This window comes from Eschrichtius robustus, chromosome 4 (genome assembly GCF_028021215.1).
Source record: "Eschrichtius robustus isolate mEscRob2 chromosome 4, mEscRob2.pri, whole genome shotgun sequence".
In the NCBI taxonomy this organism is placed as follows: Eukaryota; Metazoa; Chordata; class Mammalia; order Artiodactyla; family Eschrichtiidae; genus Eschrichtius; species Eschrichtius robustus.
This window is the reverse complement of record NC_090827.1, coordinates 118975955-118992240: the sequence shown is the minus strand read 5'-3', so window position 1 is coordinate 118992240 and position 16286 is coordinate 118975955. Positions and strand designations below refer to the sequence as shown.

At 38.5% G+C, this 16286-nt stretch overlaps 1 protein-coding gene across 7 annotated transcripts in view; it reads right to left on the bottom strand.

Moving 5' to 3' along the window:
* NPNT (nephronectin) overlaps positions 1-16286 on the bottom strand; it is a 73654-nt gene that overhangs the window by 20592 nt on the left and 36776 nt on the right. For all 7 annotated transcript variants that reach the window (XR_011073943.1, XM_068543267.1, XM_068543263.1 and 4 more), the window contains 5 exons: positions 13147-13266; positions 11667-11786; positions 9869-10003; positions 9447-9569; positions 7715-8092 (listed from right to left, as the gene is read on the bottom strand). Coding sequence is in view for 6 of the 7 variants with exons in the window: in XM_068543267.1 (XP_068399368.1) it covers positions 7715-8092; positions 9447-9569; positions 9869-10003; positions 11667-11786; positions 13147-13266 (876 nt within the window). In the remaining variant the exon portion in view is untranslated. The remainder of the gene's footprint in view (positions 1-7714; positions 8093-9446; positions 9570-9868; positions 10004-11666; positions 11787-13146; positions 13267-16286) is intronic.

The window sequence follows — 16286 nt, the reverse complement described above, 5'->3', positions numbered from 1 at the left end:
TCACCCCTCAGCAGAAACAATCTTTCTACTCATCACCACATAGAATCAGAAAAGATCATATTTCCATGACTAAGAACAACGTGATCACACCAGCCAGACTCCGTAAAATCCGTAAAAGGGAAATGAGAGAAAAAACCTGTGGACAGCAGGCAGCAAAGCAGCAATCGTTAAAGTGCAAACAGTTTTGTTCTTACTGGTGGTGCTTGGAGTTTCAGCACATTCTCATGAACATCACAGCAACAATGAGTCTGGTTTTCTGACATGGCCACTGGTAAGCGCACCTGATACGTATTACAATGTATTCTATAATCTTTACTCTGCAACACTTCTTTTCTTTATATGACCCAGATGCTATATGCTACATTTTAGGCACAATTTTAAACAACCCACATCTGGCTAATTCTGTCTCCATTCAGGACATGGTTCTGCTGGGTTGGAGCTGCTATTATGGTTGAGAGAGCCCTACTCTTCAGTGTACTCAGCAGATCAGCAGTGTTACTTACTTCTGAGCTTGTTAAAAATGCAGAATCTCAGGCCCTAACCTAGACCCACTGAATCAAAGTTTTCATTTTAACAAAGTCTCTGTGTGACCTGTACACACACTAAAGACTGAGACGTACTTCCCTAGAAAGTCCGATTTAGAAAATTGGTGGTAGGGATTAGGCATCTACATTTTCAATAAGCACCCTAGGTTATTCTGGTTCAACTGGGCTTCTGATAACACTTTGAGAAAAATCTACTTCCTGATCCAAGTGCTATTATAGTCCTCACAGAGCTTCCTAGCTAAAACTGGACAGATCTGACGTGCTCAATTGTAAAGACATTTTGAAAGGTTAAAAATAAGTTAAAACTTTGAATGAATTTTTAAAAACCAGTAAGTTCTAAATAAAGTTAACATGATTCACAATCAGAATCCCCCCGGGGTACTTTTTCAAAGCACACGACTCAACTCTCCTGCTGGGAGAGTGGGATTCCATTACCCCTGGCCCTTCTCCTAAGGATTGACTACTATAATAAATCACTGTGACCAGTGACAGTGGGAATGGGAAGATTAAAAATCACTGCATGAGGATAACACGAAGACAATGAAAATCACCCCAAATATCAACAACTGGATAGATCCATGGTTACTATTTTGGTCTTTTTTCTTCCAGACTTTTATATTCATCCAGACATATGAAGACGTGTATTTTACACGTAATTGGGATCAAATGGTATGCACAGTTTTGTATATTCTTTTCACTTAACATTTTTATAACCTAGGTACTTTCCCAAGTCATTAAACATTTTTTTTTAAAAAAAACATTACTTCATACTATTTCATGGTATTGCTAGACTGGAATTGCATTTTTCCCCTAACGTCCTTTACTTTGGATTCTACATATTGTTTTTCTTATGTTCTCTGCTCTGGGATACCTCCTACCTGCTCTTATACCAGATTTTTATCTTTGGTGTTCACTTGGTCTCCAACTTTTTAGCAACCCCCTACAGCATACCTCTGGTGTCCAGACAGGCAGCCCACCAGTTAAATCTGCCTTTCTTGCTCTAAGTCTGCCCAGCACTTTTCTGCTCTCCCCTCCCCCACAGGCTCTTCCAGAGTCCAAGATCAACCCACTGGTCTCAGAAACCATGCAAATGAGAGCTAATGGTAGAAGGCTGTTCGATTTGTGGAGCATGGTCTCTGTAACTCTTAGTTCAGCCCAGCCTGATCTGAAGTGGGTTACAATAAACTCTAATCCCAACAGTTAAATAAACCCAGTTAAATCCACTCAGGAAATGACGCACATTATATACCTCTCCAAGAGATTCACAGTGACCATTAGCATATTGAAAAGTCCCACACTTAACAAACCTATTTAAGTGGCTAAACCAAGGGTCTCTTACATTTATTTGACCTCAGAACTTTTTCAGGCATACACTTGCATAATATTCCAGAGGACTAATGTTCTATGAAACACACTTTGAGAAGCACTGGTCTGTCCCATTAGTGAAGGAACAAGAATTTCATGCTACATCAGGTAACTTTAGTGTTGCTCAGATCATGTCTATAGGGCTAGCCCTGCAGGTACATCTGGTTATAATTCTGTTCACACAATCTGAAAAACCTAGGGTTCCTCAAGTTAAAATTATCTTTAAAACACATGTTTAATATTTCATATCATACATAAAAAGTTATTTCCTTAATCACGTATTATTTAAATGCTCCTGGGACTTCCCTGGTGGTGCAGTGGTTAAGAATCTGCCTGCCAATGAAGGGAACACGGGTTTGAGCCCTGGTCTGGGAAGATCCCACGTGCTGAGGAGCAACTAAGCCCGTGCGCCACAACTACTGAGCCTGTGCTCTAGAGCCTGTGAGCCACAACTACTGAGCCCATGCGCCACAGCTACTGAGCCCACATGCTCTAGGGCCTGTGAGCCACAACTACTGAGCCCGTGCGCCGCAACTACTGAGCCCGCACGCCATGACTACTGAAGCCCGTGCTCCTAGAGCCCGTGATCCGCAACAAGAGAAGCCACCGCAAGAGAAGCCCGCGCACGGCAACGAAGAGTAGCCTCTACTCGCTGCAACTAGAGAAAGCCCGCACACAGCAATGAAGACCCAGCGCGGCCAAAAATAAATAAAATAAATAATACAAGTACAACAGAAAAATTATTTGAGCTAGTTTCAGGAGCTAGGAAGTATATACTTTGAAACATTATCTCTAAATTAACATTGTTTTCCTTCTCACTAACTTTGACTTTTCAGATTTAATAATCCACTGAATAGAACATCAATCTCCAAAAAGGAAGGGAGGAAAGGGAGAAAGAGAGAAAAAGATGGTGGAAGCACAATTAAAAACCTCCCCATATTATAAAAATAAGTAACAATCAGGAAAGAATATTTTTTATTTCTTAATATAGATTTAATGTGTTACTAAACTAGCGTTTGTATGGAAATTGATTACATGATAATTTTTATTTTAAAATGTCATGAGTGATTGATCTAATCATTCATTTCTATGTCCCACAAATAGTATTCAATTGCTGATTATGTGCCAGGCATTATTCTAGGTTCTTGAGATATACCAATGAGCAAAACAGAGAAAGACCCCTGCCCCTCAAAAAGCTTATATTCTAGTCAGAAGAGACAAAAATAGACATTATAAATAAGTAAACAAGGTAGTATATAGAAGGTGATAAATGCTATTTAAAAAAACAGTAGAGAGTTGTGAGATCAGGTGTGCTGGCAGTGGCTGCAGAGGTCACAGTATTGAAGGGGGGGGTGGTCAGAGTGGCCTCACTGGCAAGTTGAGATGTGCATGAAGAGGTGAGAAAGTAAGACAAGCTGACAGCAGGAGGAAGAGTGTTCCAGAAAGGGGGAAGAGCTGGAGCAACAATCCTAAGATGGGAGAAGCTGGAGGAACAGCGAGGAGGCTGGAGTGACGTGAACGAGGGGAAGAGTGCTAGGAGATGTGACCTGAGGACTTTGGAAGCCGCCTGGAGGGCTCCTGTTCTCACTGAAGGAAGTGGGTGCTAATGCAGAGCTTTGAACAATGACATCTCATTTAAGTTTTCAAAGATGACCCTGGCTGCTGGGTTGAGGAGAGACAGCAGAGGGACAAGGGTGGGAGCAGGCAGACGGGCCGGAAGGCTACTGCAGTACAGATCCGTGGGTCCTCACCCGTCATTCTCAAATCCAAAAGCTGCTTCCATAAACTCATTAGGTGGCAAATCTAACCTTCACTTAACCTAACTTAAATGGCTTTAGTAGCCAAATGAGTGTAAATGTTCATGTTTTCCTGTAGAAACATTAATATGCTTCAGTGTGTGCTATACAGCAAATGCACCTTATTACTTTTCTAAAAAAAATGCTGTATTACTTATCTGGAAAAAGGATTTTGGACCTGTACACCACGGGGAAGGATGGCCTGGGCCAGAGTGGTAGCCCTGGCGATGGTTGGCAGTAGCCACACTTCAGATATAATTTGAAGGCAGGGCTGACAGGATTTCCATACAGCTTCGATGTGGGTATAAAAAGTAATTTAAAATGACTCCAAGTTTTTTGGCCTTAGCAATTGGTAGGATGGAGGTGCCATCTCCTGGGGTGGGAAGAGCTGTGGGTAGAATGTGTTTGGGGTGACGATCAGGAATGATTAGACAAGTTGAGTTTGAGACATGTATCTTCATCCAACTAGAGCAGTTAAACAGGCAGGTGATATACAAGTCTAGAGTTTGGGGAGAAGTCTGGGCTAGAGATGTACTTGTGCTATAATTGTTTTTCTTCCTTGATTTCCTTTTAGAATATCTTTATAGTCTTTTCTTGGGGGACAATACATACCTACACACACACACACACACACACACACACACACACACATACACATCACAGAGGAAAGTTCTGTTTAACAACCTCTTCCATTAAACATATATATCTTTCAATGTAAAGAAAAATACAACTGAAGTATGGGGCTATTTGGAGACTGCCCAACAGTGGCTATAATTAACATCACCTGAAAATTCATGGAATGAGGAGAGCCAAAGTCTACTCTCAGACCAGTGGAGAATAAGGATGGCTTAAGAAATTATTATGCCAGAAATGAAGAAAATAGTCAATGAATAAATGGTGTTGAACTAAAATAGTGCTAAGGTTCCTTTCTGTTTTCGCAATGAATAAATACTAGTTATTTGTTCTGAATTAAAAACTTAGAACTACTCCCTTATTTGGAATATATGCTAAAGTCTCCGGACAGCAAATTAAGAAGTGTCCAAAATATCCTCATCCATGCTGACATTAACCAGCAGCTAGGGCTGAAGATGAAATGAGAGTGGAATTTAATTTTTGGCAGGAATATCCAGAGGCAGCAGTGCTATCTGTGGCATGCAACAGCCTTGGCATGGGATCAAGGTAATTCTTTCCCAGGGCATGTCTTTAAGATCACACTCTCTTAGAACAAGTGCTCTCAAACATCATCGGAACTCCGTGTCTCCCCAGTTTCATCCTGCTAAATTCTGTTGGTGAACTTCAATGTTATTTTTAATTCATATGTGTATTGGTATAGAGAGGAATAATGGGAAGCAAGAGAGACTTTTAAAAAGAGAACACATTAAAAGGCTAAGAAAGAGGTTGAAAATTGCAAATTTTGTTCTGGTAATAAGGGAACAACCTCTTCCTCCTTCAAAACTTCTTCTTTACCTATAGCCTCTATCACCATTGGTGGTACCCAGTCACCCATTAAAAATCTGGAATCTTTAAATCCAACCTAGCTCCAGTTTAGATTTAACCACCAGTTTACAGTAAATACAAGGGGTAGCTGTCCAGTTTTTCTCATCAATCCTTGGCTCAACCTGCCAGTTTGTTGGTAGTTTATTGCACATGCTGTGCTGCTTCCTACGCTTGTGCCTCTGTTGTGTGGTCCCTGTGAACTACAATGCCTCCCTTTTTTCATCCCCTTTGCCCCATTTCACTCAAGAAGCCTCCCCACTCCCCAAACTGTCCCCGGCCAAAGATGGGTTAGGTACCCTTTCTCTCTACCCCCATAACGCCCCACACAAATCTCTCCCACTAACACAGTACCACAGTTATCTTCGGGGCAACTGTCTTTTCCACCAGACTATAAGGTTTTCTGTTTTACCTTGTAAGCCCAATGCTTAATATAGGGCCTGGCATTCTAAAACACACTAAAAATGTTTACTGATTGAATGAATGAACACTTACATTAAAAGTTAAATGGCACGTGCTATATTAAGCTCCCCATCTCTGAGAGTTTTCAAGTAAATATGAATATGTTAGGAGAATTCTCATACTGGATAGGAGCTGTGATCTACTATATAACTTTGTGATACTCCTTCCATTTCTATTCACATTCTTATTTGCCCAACTGACTGACTTCTATATAGCTCTTTATAATATTTAACAATAGGGATATATAACTCACACTTTGTATAACTAATTCTTTTTATGAGTTTTATTCTTATTCAAGCCATGTCCTGTGGTTGAAATGCCATCATAAAAAGCTTATTAAAAATGTGCTAACATAAAAGACCCCAAACAGCCAAAGCAATCCTGAGAAAGAAGAACAAAGTGGTAGCAGCACACTTCCTGATTTCAAGCTATACTAAAAAGATATAGTCATCGAAGAGTATTGTACTGGCATAAAAACAGACATAGACCAATGGAACAAAATCAAGAGCCCAGAAATAAACCTAAGCACATGTGGTCAAATAATATTTGACAAGGGAGCCAAGAATATTCAAGGGAGAAAATTCAGTCTCTTCATAAATGGTGCTGGAAAAATTGGATAGTCACATGCAGAAGAATGAATCTAGACCCTAATCTTACACCACTCACAAAAATTAGCTCGAAATGAATTAAAGACTTGAACATAAGACCTGAAACCACAAAACTCCTAGAAGAAAACGTAGGAAGAAAGCTCCGTGACATGGGTCTTGGCAACGATTTTTTGATATGACACCTAAAGCACAAGCAATAAAATAACAAGTGGGGTGACACCAAACTAAAAAGCTTCTGCACAGCAAAAGAAACCATCAACAAAATGAAAAGACAGCCTATGGAATGGGAAAAAATATTTGCAAATTGTGTATCTGGCAATGGGTTAACATCTAAAATATATAGGGAACTCATACAACTCAATAGCAAAAAATCCAATAATCCACTTAAAAAGTGGGCAAAGGACCTGAATAGGCATTTGTCCAAAGAAGATATACTAAATGGCCAGCAGATACATGAAAAGATGCCCAGCATCATTAATTATTAGGGAATGCAAATCAAAACCACAATGAGATATCATCTCATACCTGTTAGAATGGCTGTTTACCAAAAGGACAAGAGATAACAAGTGTTGGTGAGGGTGTGGAGATAAGGGAAGCCTGATGTGCTGTTGGTGGGATTTTAAGCTGGTGCAGCCACTATGGAAAACAGTATGGAGGTTCCACAAAAAACTGAAAACAGAACTACCATATGATCCAGGAATCCTAGTTCTGGGAATATATCCAAAGGAAATAAAAACACTATGCATAAGAGATATCTGCACCTCTTCGTTCACAGCGTTATTTACAATAGCCAAGACATGGAAACAACCTAAGTGTCCACTGACAGATGAATGAATAAAGAAATTGTGGTATATATAAACATATATACGGTGGAATATTAGTGAGCCGTAACAATGAGAATATCCTGCCATCTGAGACAACATGGATGGACCTTGAGGATAGAATGCTAAGTGAAATAAATCTGACAGAGAAAGGCAAATACTGTACATGACCTCACTTATATGTGGACTATTAAAAGAAGACAAACTCATAGAAAAAGGGATCAGATTTGTGGTTACTAGAGGTGGGAAGGGAGAACAGGATGAAGGTGGTCAAAAGGTACAAATCCAGTTATAAGATACACTAGTACCAGGGACGTAGCGTACAACAATATATACAACAACGGCTATAGTTATACCTGCTGTATAACTTATATGGAAGTTGTTAAGACAGTAAGTCCTAAGAGTTCCCACACCAAAGAAAAAAATGTGTTTTCCTTTTTCTTCTATTTTGTATCTACATGAAATGATGCATGTTAACTAAACATAATGTGGTAATCATTTCATGATACGGATAAGCCAAACCACTAGGCTGTACTCAAACGTATACGGTGCTGTATGTCAATTACATGTCAATAAAACTGGAAAAAAAACCCTCAGAAAATGTGGTAATGTTTATGACTTACTGAACACATCTCCTCGAGGTTTCTGAGGCTCTGTCTGTATCCTGTTGTCAACTGTAATCCTTTTCGGAGACACAGTGGCAACTGGTGCTACACTTGTCAGTCTGGTGGTTGGTCTTCCTGGGGTTGCTGCTGGCGGAGGTGTTCTGAGTTCTGTGGGTGGGGCAGGCTGTGGCGCTGGCTTCAGGGCAGGTCTTGCTGTTGGCTCAGGGGTGGGCCTGCTGGTAATGACAGCAGGTACATAGGGTGTCTTCAGAGGCCACCTAGTACTTCTGACATCAGGGATCCAATTACTGTGTCCTCCATCACCCCTTGAAATGGTACCATTTTCCTTTGGTACATGAATTGGACCTGAAGGTTCAATCATGACTTTTGGAATATCTAAAACAGTAAATGTATTTAAATTAGTGTACAACCCTCTCTCCTTAAGAAGTAAAATATCAAATTGTAAAAAACAAACACATCAAAATACCTCATGCCAACTGGCTTACTTTTCACATTGAGAATATTCCCCTACTGTTAAGTCAGGCTGTTTTCCAAAAAAAATTAATATGTGTGTGTATATGTAACATATACACATATATAGTCATACACACATATATCTATTTGGTGGGTATACACAAAAATTATATTGTGTTTCTGTAATGAAATGTATCATTTGAAACACAAAATGTTTTAAGTATTTGTAAAGTGGAAAGAGGGAAGAATCAATGAGATTTTTAAGTGCAGAGACATTCTAAAATTTTAAAATATGAGAAATGTATATTTAGAGTCTATGTTAAGTGTCTCCACGGTATGTGTATATTATAAAATCATGTTTAGAATTGTCTGAAGACTAATAGTTTTCTCTTCCACACTTTATATAAATTCAATTCACACAAATACATTTTCATTAAATGCTCTACTCACTGTTTTATATTTGGTTTTCCTTCCCCTTTACTAATTTATACAATTGCTTTTTAAAAAAAAATTCAGAGGTCACCAAGATCACCTGTGGAAACTCTGTCCTTGATTGTATTCACCAAAAGGAATTAATATTTAATCTTCTTGGAAGCATATATTCCAGACTGAGTATAACTACATGACCCTTCAAAAATCCTTTAATCCTCATGATTTTATGCCCCATGATTTTCAGTAAATATTTTACTCCAGAAATTTAAAAAATGATCTATCGTTGCATGAAATGTATGCTAAATTGTGGCCTTTGGTTTGTGAAACTTTCACCTTGGAGGGTATTTTTTTCATGTTTATCTACTGACATAGCCATACCACAAATAGAGCTTATAAAAATTTAAAAGCAAAACAGTTCTGAACGTAGAGAAAATAAATATGGAAATGATTTTTAAAGACCAGAATTGGAGGCATACAACAGAGGAACGAATATATTCAGATTATCCCACCATTATAATCTAATGCTAATGACAAACATACATTTAAAATCAAATTCTCAAGGAGGGCTCTATAATTTCGTACCAGCTAAGGAGAAGCTACTGAGAGAGTTTAGTCAAGGAACTGAATGCTTTTAAGAGTAGAATGTATTACTGAGTCTTTAATTTTTAAAAATTACTGAGCAAGTGATTTTATTGTTTGTGGAAATCACGGACTAGTATTACTAGATATGAAAAGTGATATTCCTTTGATAATTAATCTTGTTCCTTATCTTTCCTAGGAATGGCCTTTGTGTAATCGTGTACTTCCTGCTGGAATTTAGAGCTGGGAGACAAGCATGACTCACAAACACAATTCAATCCATCGCCCTGGTATCCGTCTTTACATTTACACTTGTAGGACCCGTGTACGTTGTAACATCGAGCAAAGCTGCTGCATTGATACTGACCAAGGGAGCATTCATCTATATCTGCATCAGGAAGTAGGAAAAGAAGAGGTTTATTTGGGAGATAAATACGATTACACACCAAAAATACACAGTTTCAAATAAAAATTTTTTTTGCAATGTGAAGGTTCACGTAAAATTGGCAGATAAAGAGAAGAAATAAAGTAGTGTGCGTCCAGAACTACTAGTGTTTGAGTTTCACTTCTGTTTAATTTAATGCCAGTACCCTCCCCTGCCCTTGACATCCCAGTCATCACCATAATTAAGAGACCTTTCCGCTCCACAGGATAAAACAACACAAAGCAAGGGTTGGGGTTCATTACCGTGACATTGGTATTTGCCTCCAATGTACATGAGGTCGAAGCCTTTATGACATTTGCAGATGTAACTCCCAAAAGTGTTGACACACTGCCTGTATCTAGGGCAGGAGGCTCTTCCAGTAGCACATTCATCGATGTCTAGAAACATAAGCCAACTGTGTCTTAGGAAGGGCAACAGCATGTTCAGATGGAGTAGCTTTTAAAATATACAACTATCTGCAACGGTTGCGTGGCACATAGTGGCTCATCATGAATGTTATCCAGCTGGTTGCCTGGACAGGCAACATAACTTCCAGATCTCCAAATTTCAACTCATCCTTCTAACCCAAGCCGTCCTCCTCCTGTACGGTATCTCAGCACGTACTGCACCTGTATCCCCCCTAGCTGTTCGAACTAGAAACATGAGTCATCCTTGACAACCATATTTCCCTTAACCCCAGCTGATTCTACCTCTGACAAATTCTTTGAATTTGTAAATTTGTAAAATTCATTTACTCTGCTCTTCACCCACTGCCATTACCCTAGTCCAAGTCACCATCTCCCAGGACAGACTATTCCAAGAGCCTCCAAACTGGCCTTTTCCCTGCCAATCTTAGCCTCTCCAAAGCATTCCCACTCAACTGTCAACAAATGATTTTATTAAGACATAAGAAGGGATTGTTCCCATGCTCAAAACTCTCAATTGTTTCTACTTGCTTTCTGAATTCATTCATCATTCCCCACCACATCTTTGACGACCTTCTAATAAACAGTCCTCACCCACCTCACTGGCTGTATCTCAAGCCACCACCCCTCATACTCTGTACTTAAGGATATGGTTTTCTTTCTTTCAAAACCTCAAACAGACCAACCTCTCTTTCACTGCAGTGCTCTGCAACGTTTTCACCTGCTTGGTTGATACTTCATGTGGCCAATGGTCCATGTCTTACTTCAGGGCTTTCCTTGACCATTATTTTCTAAAATAGATCCTTTTTGTTTTTCACTCTCTTATTCATATTAACACTTGGCACTGTTTGTAATTTTACTGAATATTTCTTTCTTTTCTGTCTCTTCCATTAGAATATCAGCTTTGTGAGGACTGAAATCTTGTCTGCTTTGTCCATTACTCTATATCCTAGCACTTAGCACAGTGCCTGGTATATAGAAAGTACTCAGTAAATATATTTTGAGCCCCCAAATACCTCCATTCATTCAGTGCTTACTACATGTGAGGTACCGTGCTAAGCTCTTTGCATTCATGATCTCATTCAATCCTCACAAGGACATTACTCCCATTTTAAAGATGAGAAGACTGATGCTCAAAGAAAGGAAGCCTCTTACCTAAGGTTACATATCAAGTCTATGGCAGAGCCAGGTTTCAAATCAAAGCCCAGACTCTTAACCACAATCTTTTACTGCCTTCCCAATTTACGGGGGGGAAAAAAAAAAACTAACCCTTTAGTGCAATACATACAGTCTAGCCCTGTCTACCAGCTCAGCTTCAATACTCATTGCCTCTTACGTCCTAGAAATACTGAGCTCTTCCTGTTCCCTGAATATTATGCTCCCTCTAAACTTCGATGCCTTTGCACGTGTGGTTTCCTCTGCCTGAAGCTCCTCCTGTCCCTCATTTTTTAGGGAAACAAAGTTTCCATGGTCTTTTCACAGAGAGAGGTCCCCTTCTGAGACATCTGATATTGTCTAAAGGATAGCTAATTACCTGATGCTAAGTAACTGCCCTTTTTCCTTCCTGCCATCACATTTCACTTTCTTCCTTATCCTAGAGAGGCTGCTGATAGAGATGCTTGATTTTACAACTCACCCACACAGGTCCTCCCATCAGGAGCCAGCCGTAGGCCAGGAGAGGGGCACTGGCACCGAATTTGTCCTTTGACAACATCACAGCCATACTGACAGTTTGCCATGGAGCATGTCAGGGCACCTGGAAAGACAGTGACTGTCCGAGAGAGGCAGAGAGTATACTCTGTACCTAATGTAACTATGTTTTCTACTTGTTCTGAAATCAGTGACACTGAATCAACAATGCAGATGAAAAGGGCTTAGTTCTCCAACAGTCTAAGAAAGTAAAAAATAGGAGGAAAAACACGAAGACCTTCTTCCCTCAGGGATAATTAAGAAGTGAACCAGCTGTTAGCATCTGGGGAAGACCTTTAACGTATTTGAAGAAATAAAAGACAAATGTAAAACTTTATCTCACAGAGATTATCTGGAAGCTTTTCCAGTGGCCAAGGAAACTGGAGCATTGAGGTATTTTTCCAGATTACTCATGTTAAGTGCTGGTCTTAACTAAGGCATCCAAGTAACTGTCTCAACCATCCATTAAACTTCTCCAGGTACAGCAGATTTCCCACTGAGTTGTACAATGTTAGAGGATTCTAGCATCACTGCCACATGTTAATAAACATGAACTCACCTTATTGCAAAAAGTTCCATGCCAAATATGCAATGATAAATAAAATTAGCTAACCTTTTTTATTTTATAAAATGCAACCCAGTTAGAGAGAGATAACTGATAATTAACTGATTGGTGATTAACTAATTTAACTGACAGTTCAGTAAAATTAAAAATCAAGTCATCAATTGTTGGATATCATATAACCACAATCTCAATTCAATGTTCAGCCTGCAGAGAATTTCAGGCCATTGTCCGTTTTATAAACACATCAAAATGACAGTAGGAAACACCATCCATTTCTTTCTTACAAAGACACACATGAAATCTACTTTTATGTTATTATAATCATTTATTTTTTCATTTGAAGTAGGTTGTTTTTAAGAAAAGAGATATAACTTAGTCTTCAGACTATTATAAAGAAATGTAAAAATGAAGTAAGGAGGTACTTATGGATGGATTATACTCAATCACCAGGCTGGATGGATTCTCTACCAGCAAATAATTTAGTGTCCATCCTTACCGAGAGCACAAGAGCCCTCAAATGGTCACCAATGTTCTTTTTCTACGTGAAATAGTTCTATGCCCAGATAGAAGACAAAGCGGAAGACTGCTAGGAAAAACGTTAGAAAATACTTTAGTTTTGTGATTCTTGTTCTAAAGACCATTTCCGAATCAATTTAACATTGGCACCCCTGAAAAAAGAATGTTAGACATCTACAATGGGCAACTCTTATTTTGATTTCCATTCCTTGGGCACACATACAAACACGTGCTCACATCCTGTTTAGGAGGAGGGCTAGGAGGCCACTTTTCACACACTCCCAGAGCACAGCATGATGAAGTCAAGCCCAAAGCACTTATAAAGCAGTTAAGATTCTTGACATACTTGAGCAGGATCCATCCGGCATAAGCATGTATCCGTTGAGACAGTAGCACTTGTAGCTGCCGTAAGTGTTCATGCACCTGTGCTTGCAGGGCCGCGGCTTCAGGCCACACTCGTTTAGATCTGAAAAGAATGGGGTTGAAGCAGAAATTTGACAAAGGCTCAACATTAATGCAAGCCACTGAAAATGCTTCTCTATTCCGAAGAATGAAGGAGAAGAGTCAGTCAAGCTATAGTAACCGGCCATTTACATAAGAGATAGAGTCTGTTCACAATGTCTTCGTTTTAATGCTGGTTACACTGGGGGCCACCAGGAGTTTCCTAACAGAGGTGACCGAAAGCCTTATAATCATGGAAGGCCGTGTGAATTTCTGGAGCTTAAGTAATGTAGTACATGTGATCTCTGTTTACAAAGGACAGTTGGGAAGATTCCCCTCACAGACACGTGGCTTATCATCCCTAGAAAGAGCAGAGTACAAACCATCTTTCTGACTCCATAACCTCAAAATATCTGGGTGATACTACTAGATTCACTCCTGACAATGTGATCTTCCTATTTCAATTTCTTCCTGTCTCTGTTTAGAACATACTGTGTGAGCCTATCTTAGTTTACAGAAAGTACATGGATTTTTAACATTAGACTGCTTTGACCTTCCCAAAGAAAAGCTCTTTTTTCAGAGAATAGAAGCTCATTGAATTAGAGTGATCAATATTGAGGTTCCTCTTGTTCAATCTTATAGAGTGTATATTGATCTCAGATTAAAGAAATGTCAGTCTCCTACTTTAGTAAAGCATTTGAGTCACAAAATAAACTTAAAAAAAAAAAAAGACCCTCCAACATCATATTTTCATTCATTCCGCAGTTAGGAAGGGCATACAGAAATACTAATGGACAATATATAATAGATTATCGTTATATATTTTAGGTTTATTGGTTTAAATATCAATACGAAGTGAGTTAATAAACTTCACTTGAGAATTTTCCAACTCAAGTTGAACATTGCCTCAAGTGAAAATAAATCTCATAATGACAAATATACACTGAAACAGTAATGTCCAAAATATAGACTTCATTAAGAAGAAATGACATGTTTATTTTGTCTGCACTGCCAGCATAATTTAATTATCTACTAATCCATATCGTCAAATCAGAAATAAGGATATATCTGGTTGCAAGTTGTTTTCAAATCTAATCAAATTTAAATCTGACCTGCTCACTTATTAAAAGTCTATACATATTAATATATATACTTAATGTAACCACCAAGTTACATTGTTTTTTAAAACCACCAAATAATTATTCCATCTCAAAATTTTTTAAATATTTTACTAACTTGCCAACTTGGCCTTTTTTCTAACCTTAACACAACTGGAAGCAGATCCCCAGCTGGGTGAAGCCTGCGGAGGTTACATAAATAAATCAGATGCCTTCATCATCTCCTATGCTTTCTTTAATTTTAAACTTCATATTCTCTTGCCCAGTCAAGGGTATTCACTTCACTTCTCATATTCTTCTACCTTGTATTTTAATATTTATTAAAAATTAGAGTCAGGGAATCTTTTCTCATGTTCTAAGAGGAGTTAATTATCATGCCTAATATGTCCCTGCAGATTCACATCTGGCTTTGATAAATCCCTGATTGATATGATAGTAAATAGTATTTAAATCTGAATACATTGTTAGAGAAAGGCTTTGTGTTTTAAATATTCTTCTGTACTAAGCAGAAATATAACAGAATAGTACAACAAATAACAGAGTAAGACTGAATTCTATACCTCAAGGGTAGGATACTGATGGATATAAAATGTGTCAGTTAAGAACCCTTAAGTTTATTCTTAACGAGCCTCAGAAACTTCTGTGTGTTCCTGATGGGAACTGGTTAGATATTTATAGCTCCAGGCAGCTCACAAACAAGGCGTATTTACACTGATGGAAATTTCTTCAGACACTATGGCCATGAACTAAAGCTGAGGCCACTCTAGCCTTGGCTGATAAAGGGCCCCTTAGGATGGCTATGAGAGTCTTTATGATCCAGACTGGGGTTGCTGGTGGTCTTCAATCCAAATTTATCTTTCCCTTCCCATAAGCAAAAGCACTTTGGGGTTAAGAATCATGAAATTGAAAGGAAATGTAAAATCGATAAGATGTCATAACTCCAATAAAAAGACCCAAACCAACCTGAGAATCACCTATGAAATAATATGGAAAAGGAAATAAACATGCAGCATTCAGTGGGCAAATGTAGAGATGCTTGTTGGCTATTTTACTATTAATAAACTGACACATAAGTAGCCAAATAGGCTGAAAGCAATTTGAGAAATCTGTACTCTAACAGCTGGTGACGGGCTGGATGACACTCCCTGATAGCTGGCTGCTGTCGATGTCCCCCGTGACCGCTACCAGTGCCATCGGCCACATGCACGTGTCTCCTAAAAACTTCCCACTGACCCTTACGAAACCACTGCAGAAACGATGAAATAGGATTCCATGATAATCAACAATGATCAATTTTTACCAAATATCAGAACTTTGCTAAAGCAGGGAGCTTCAAAAGATTAAAAGCATCTGGTGTCCTGGTGATGAACTTTTTCCTCAACATTCTTCAGGGTTTCCAGTCTATGATTATTATACCTTATTTTCTTATTGACCAAATGCCTTATAAAATTGAGTTAATACTTGCTGCTTCCAAAACGTCTTGGATTATAGACCTAGTAACAGTTTTATTACTATCAAATTAAGTCAGAAATTCAAAAATGACACTTTCAATTTATAGTAAATGCTCCTATAATAATAAGTAAAATGTAGAGAACAAGAAAATTACTCTTGATCTCGCTTTCTCAAATCAATCTTAAAAGTTGATAAGAGAACGTAGGAAAGAAAACTTTAGTGTCTTTATTTTAAATTTACTTAAATCTTGTTCTTTTTTCTAGAAGTTTGTAATGTAACATACATTATAAGGCAAATCTATGATAAAAAATTAATGAATTCTATCATGTATCTATCTTACATCAAGGACAGAACTTTACAATTAAACCACTTATATTCAAATGCTTAAATTGTTGTATATACAATTCTTAAAGAGCATCTATTACAGTCAGGAGTATATCTAAGCAAGGTGGTGAATTCAGGAGCTTGGGTGGGG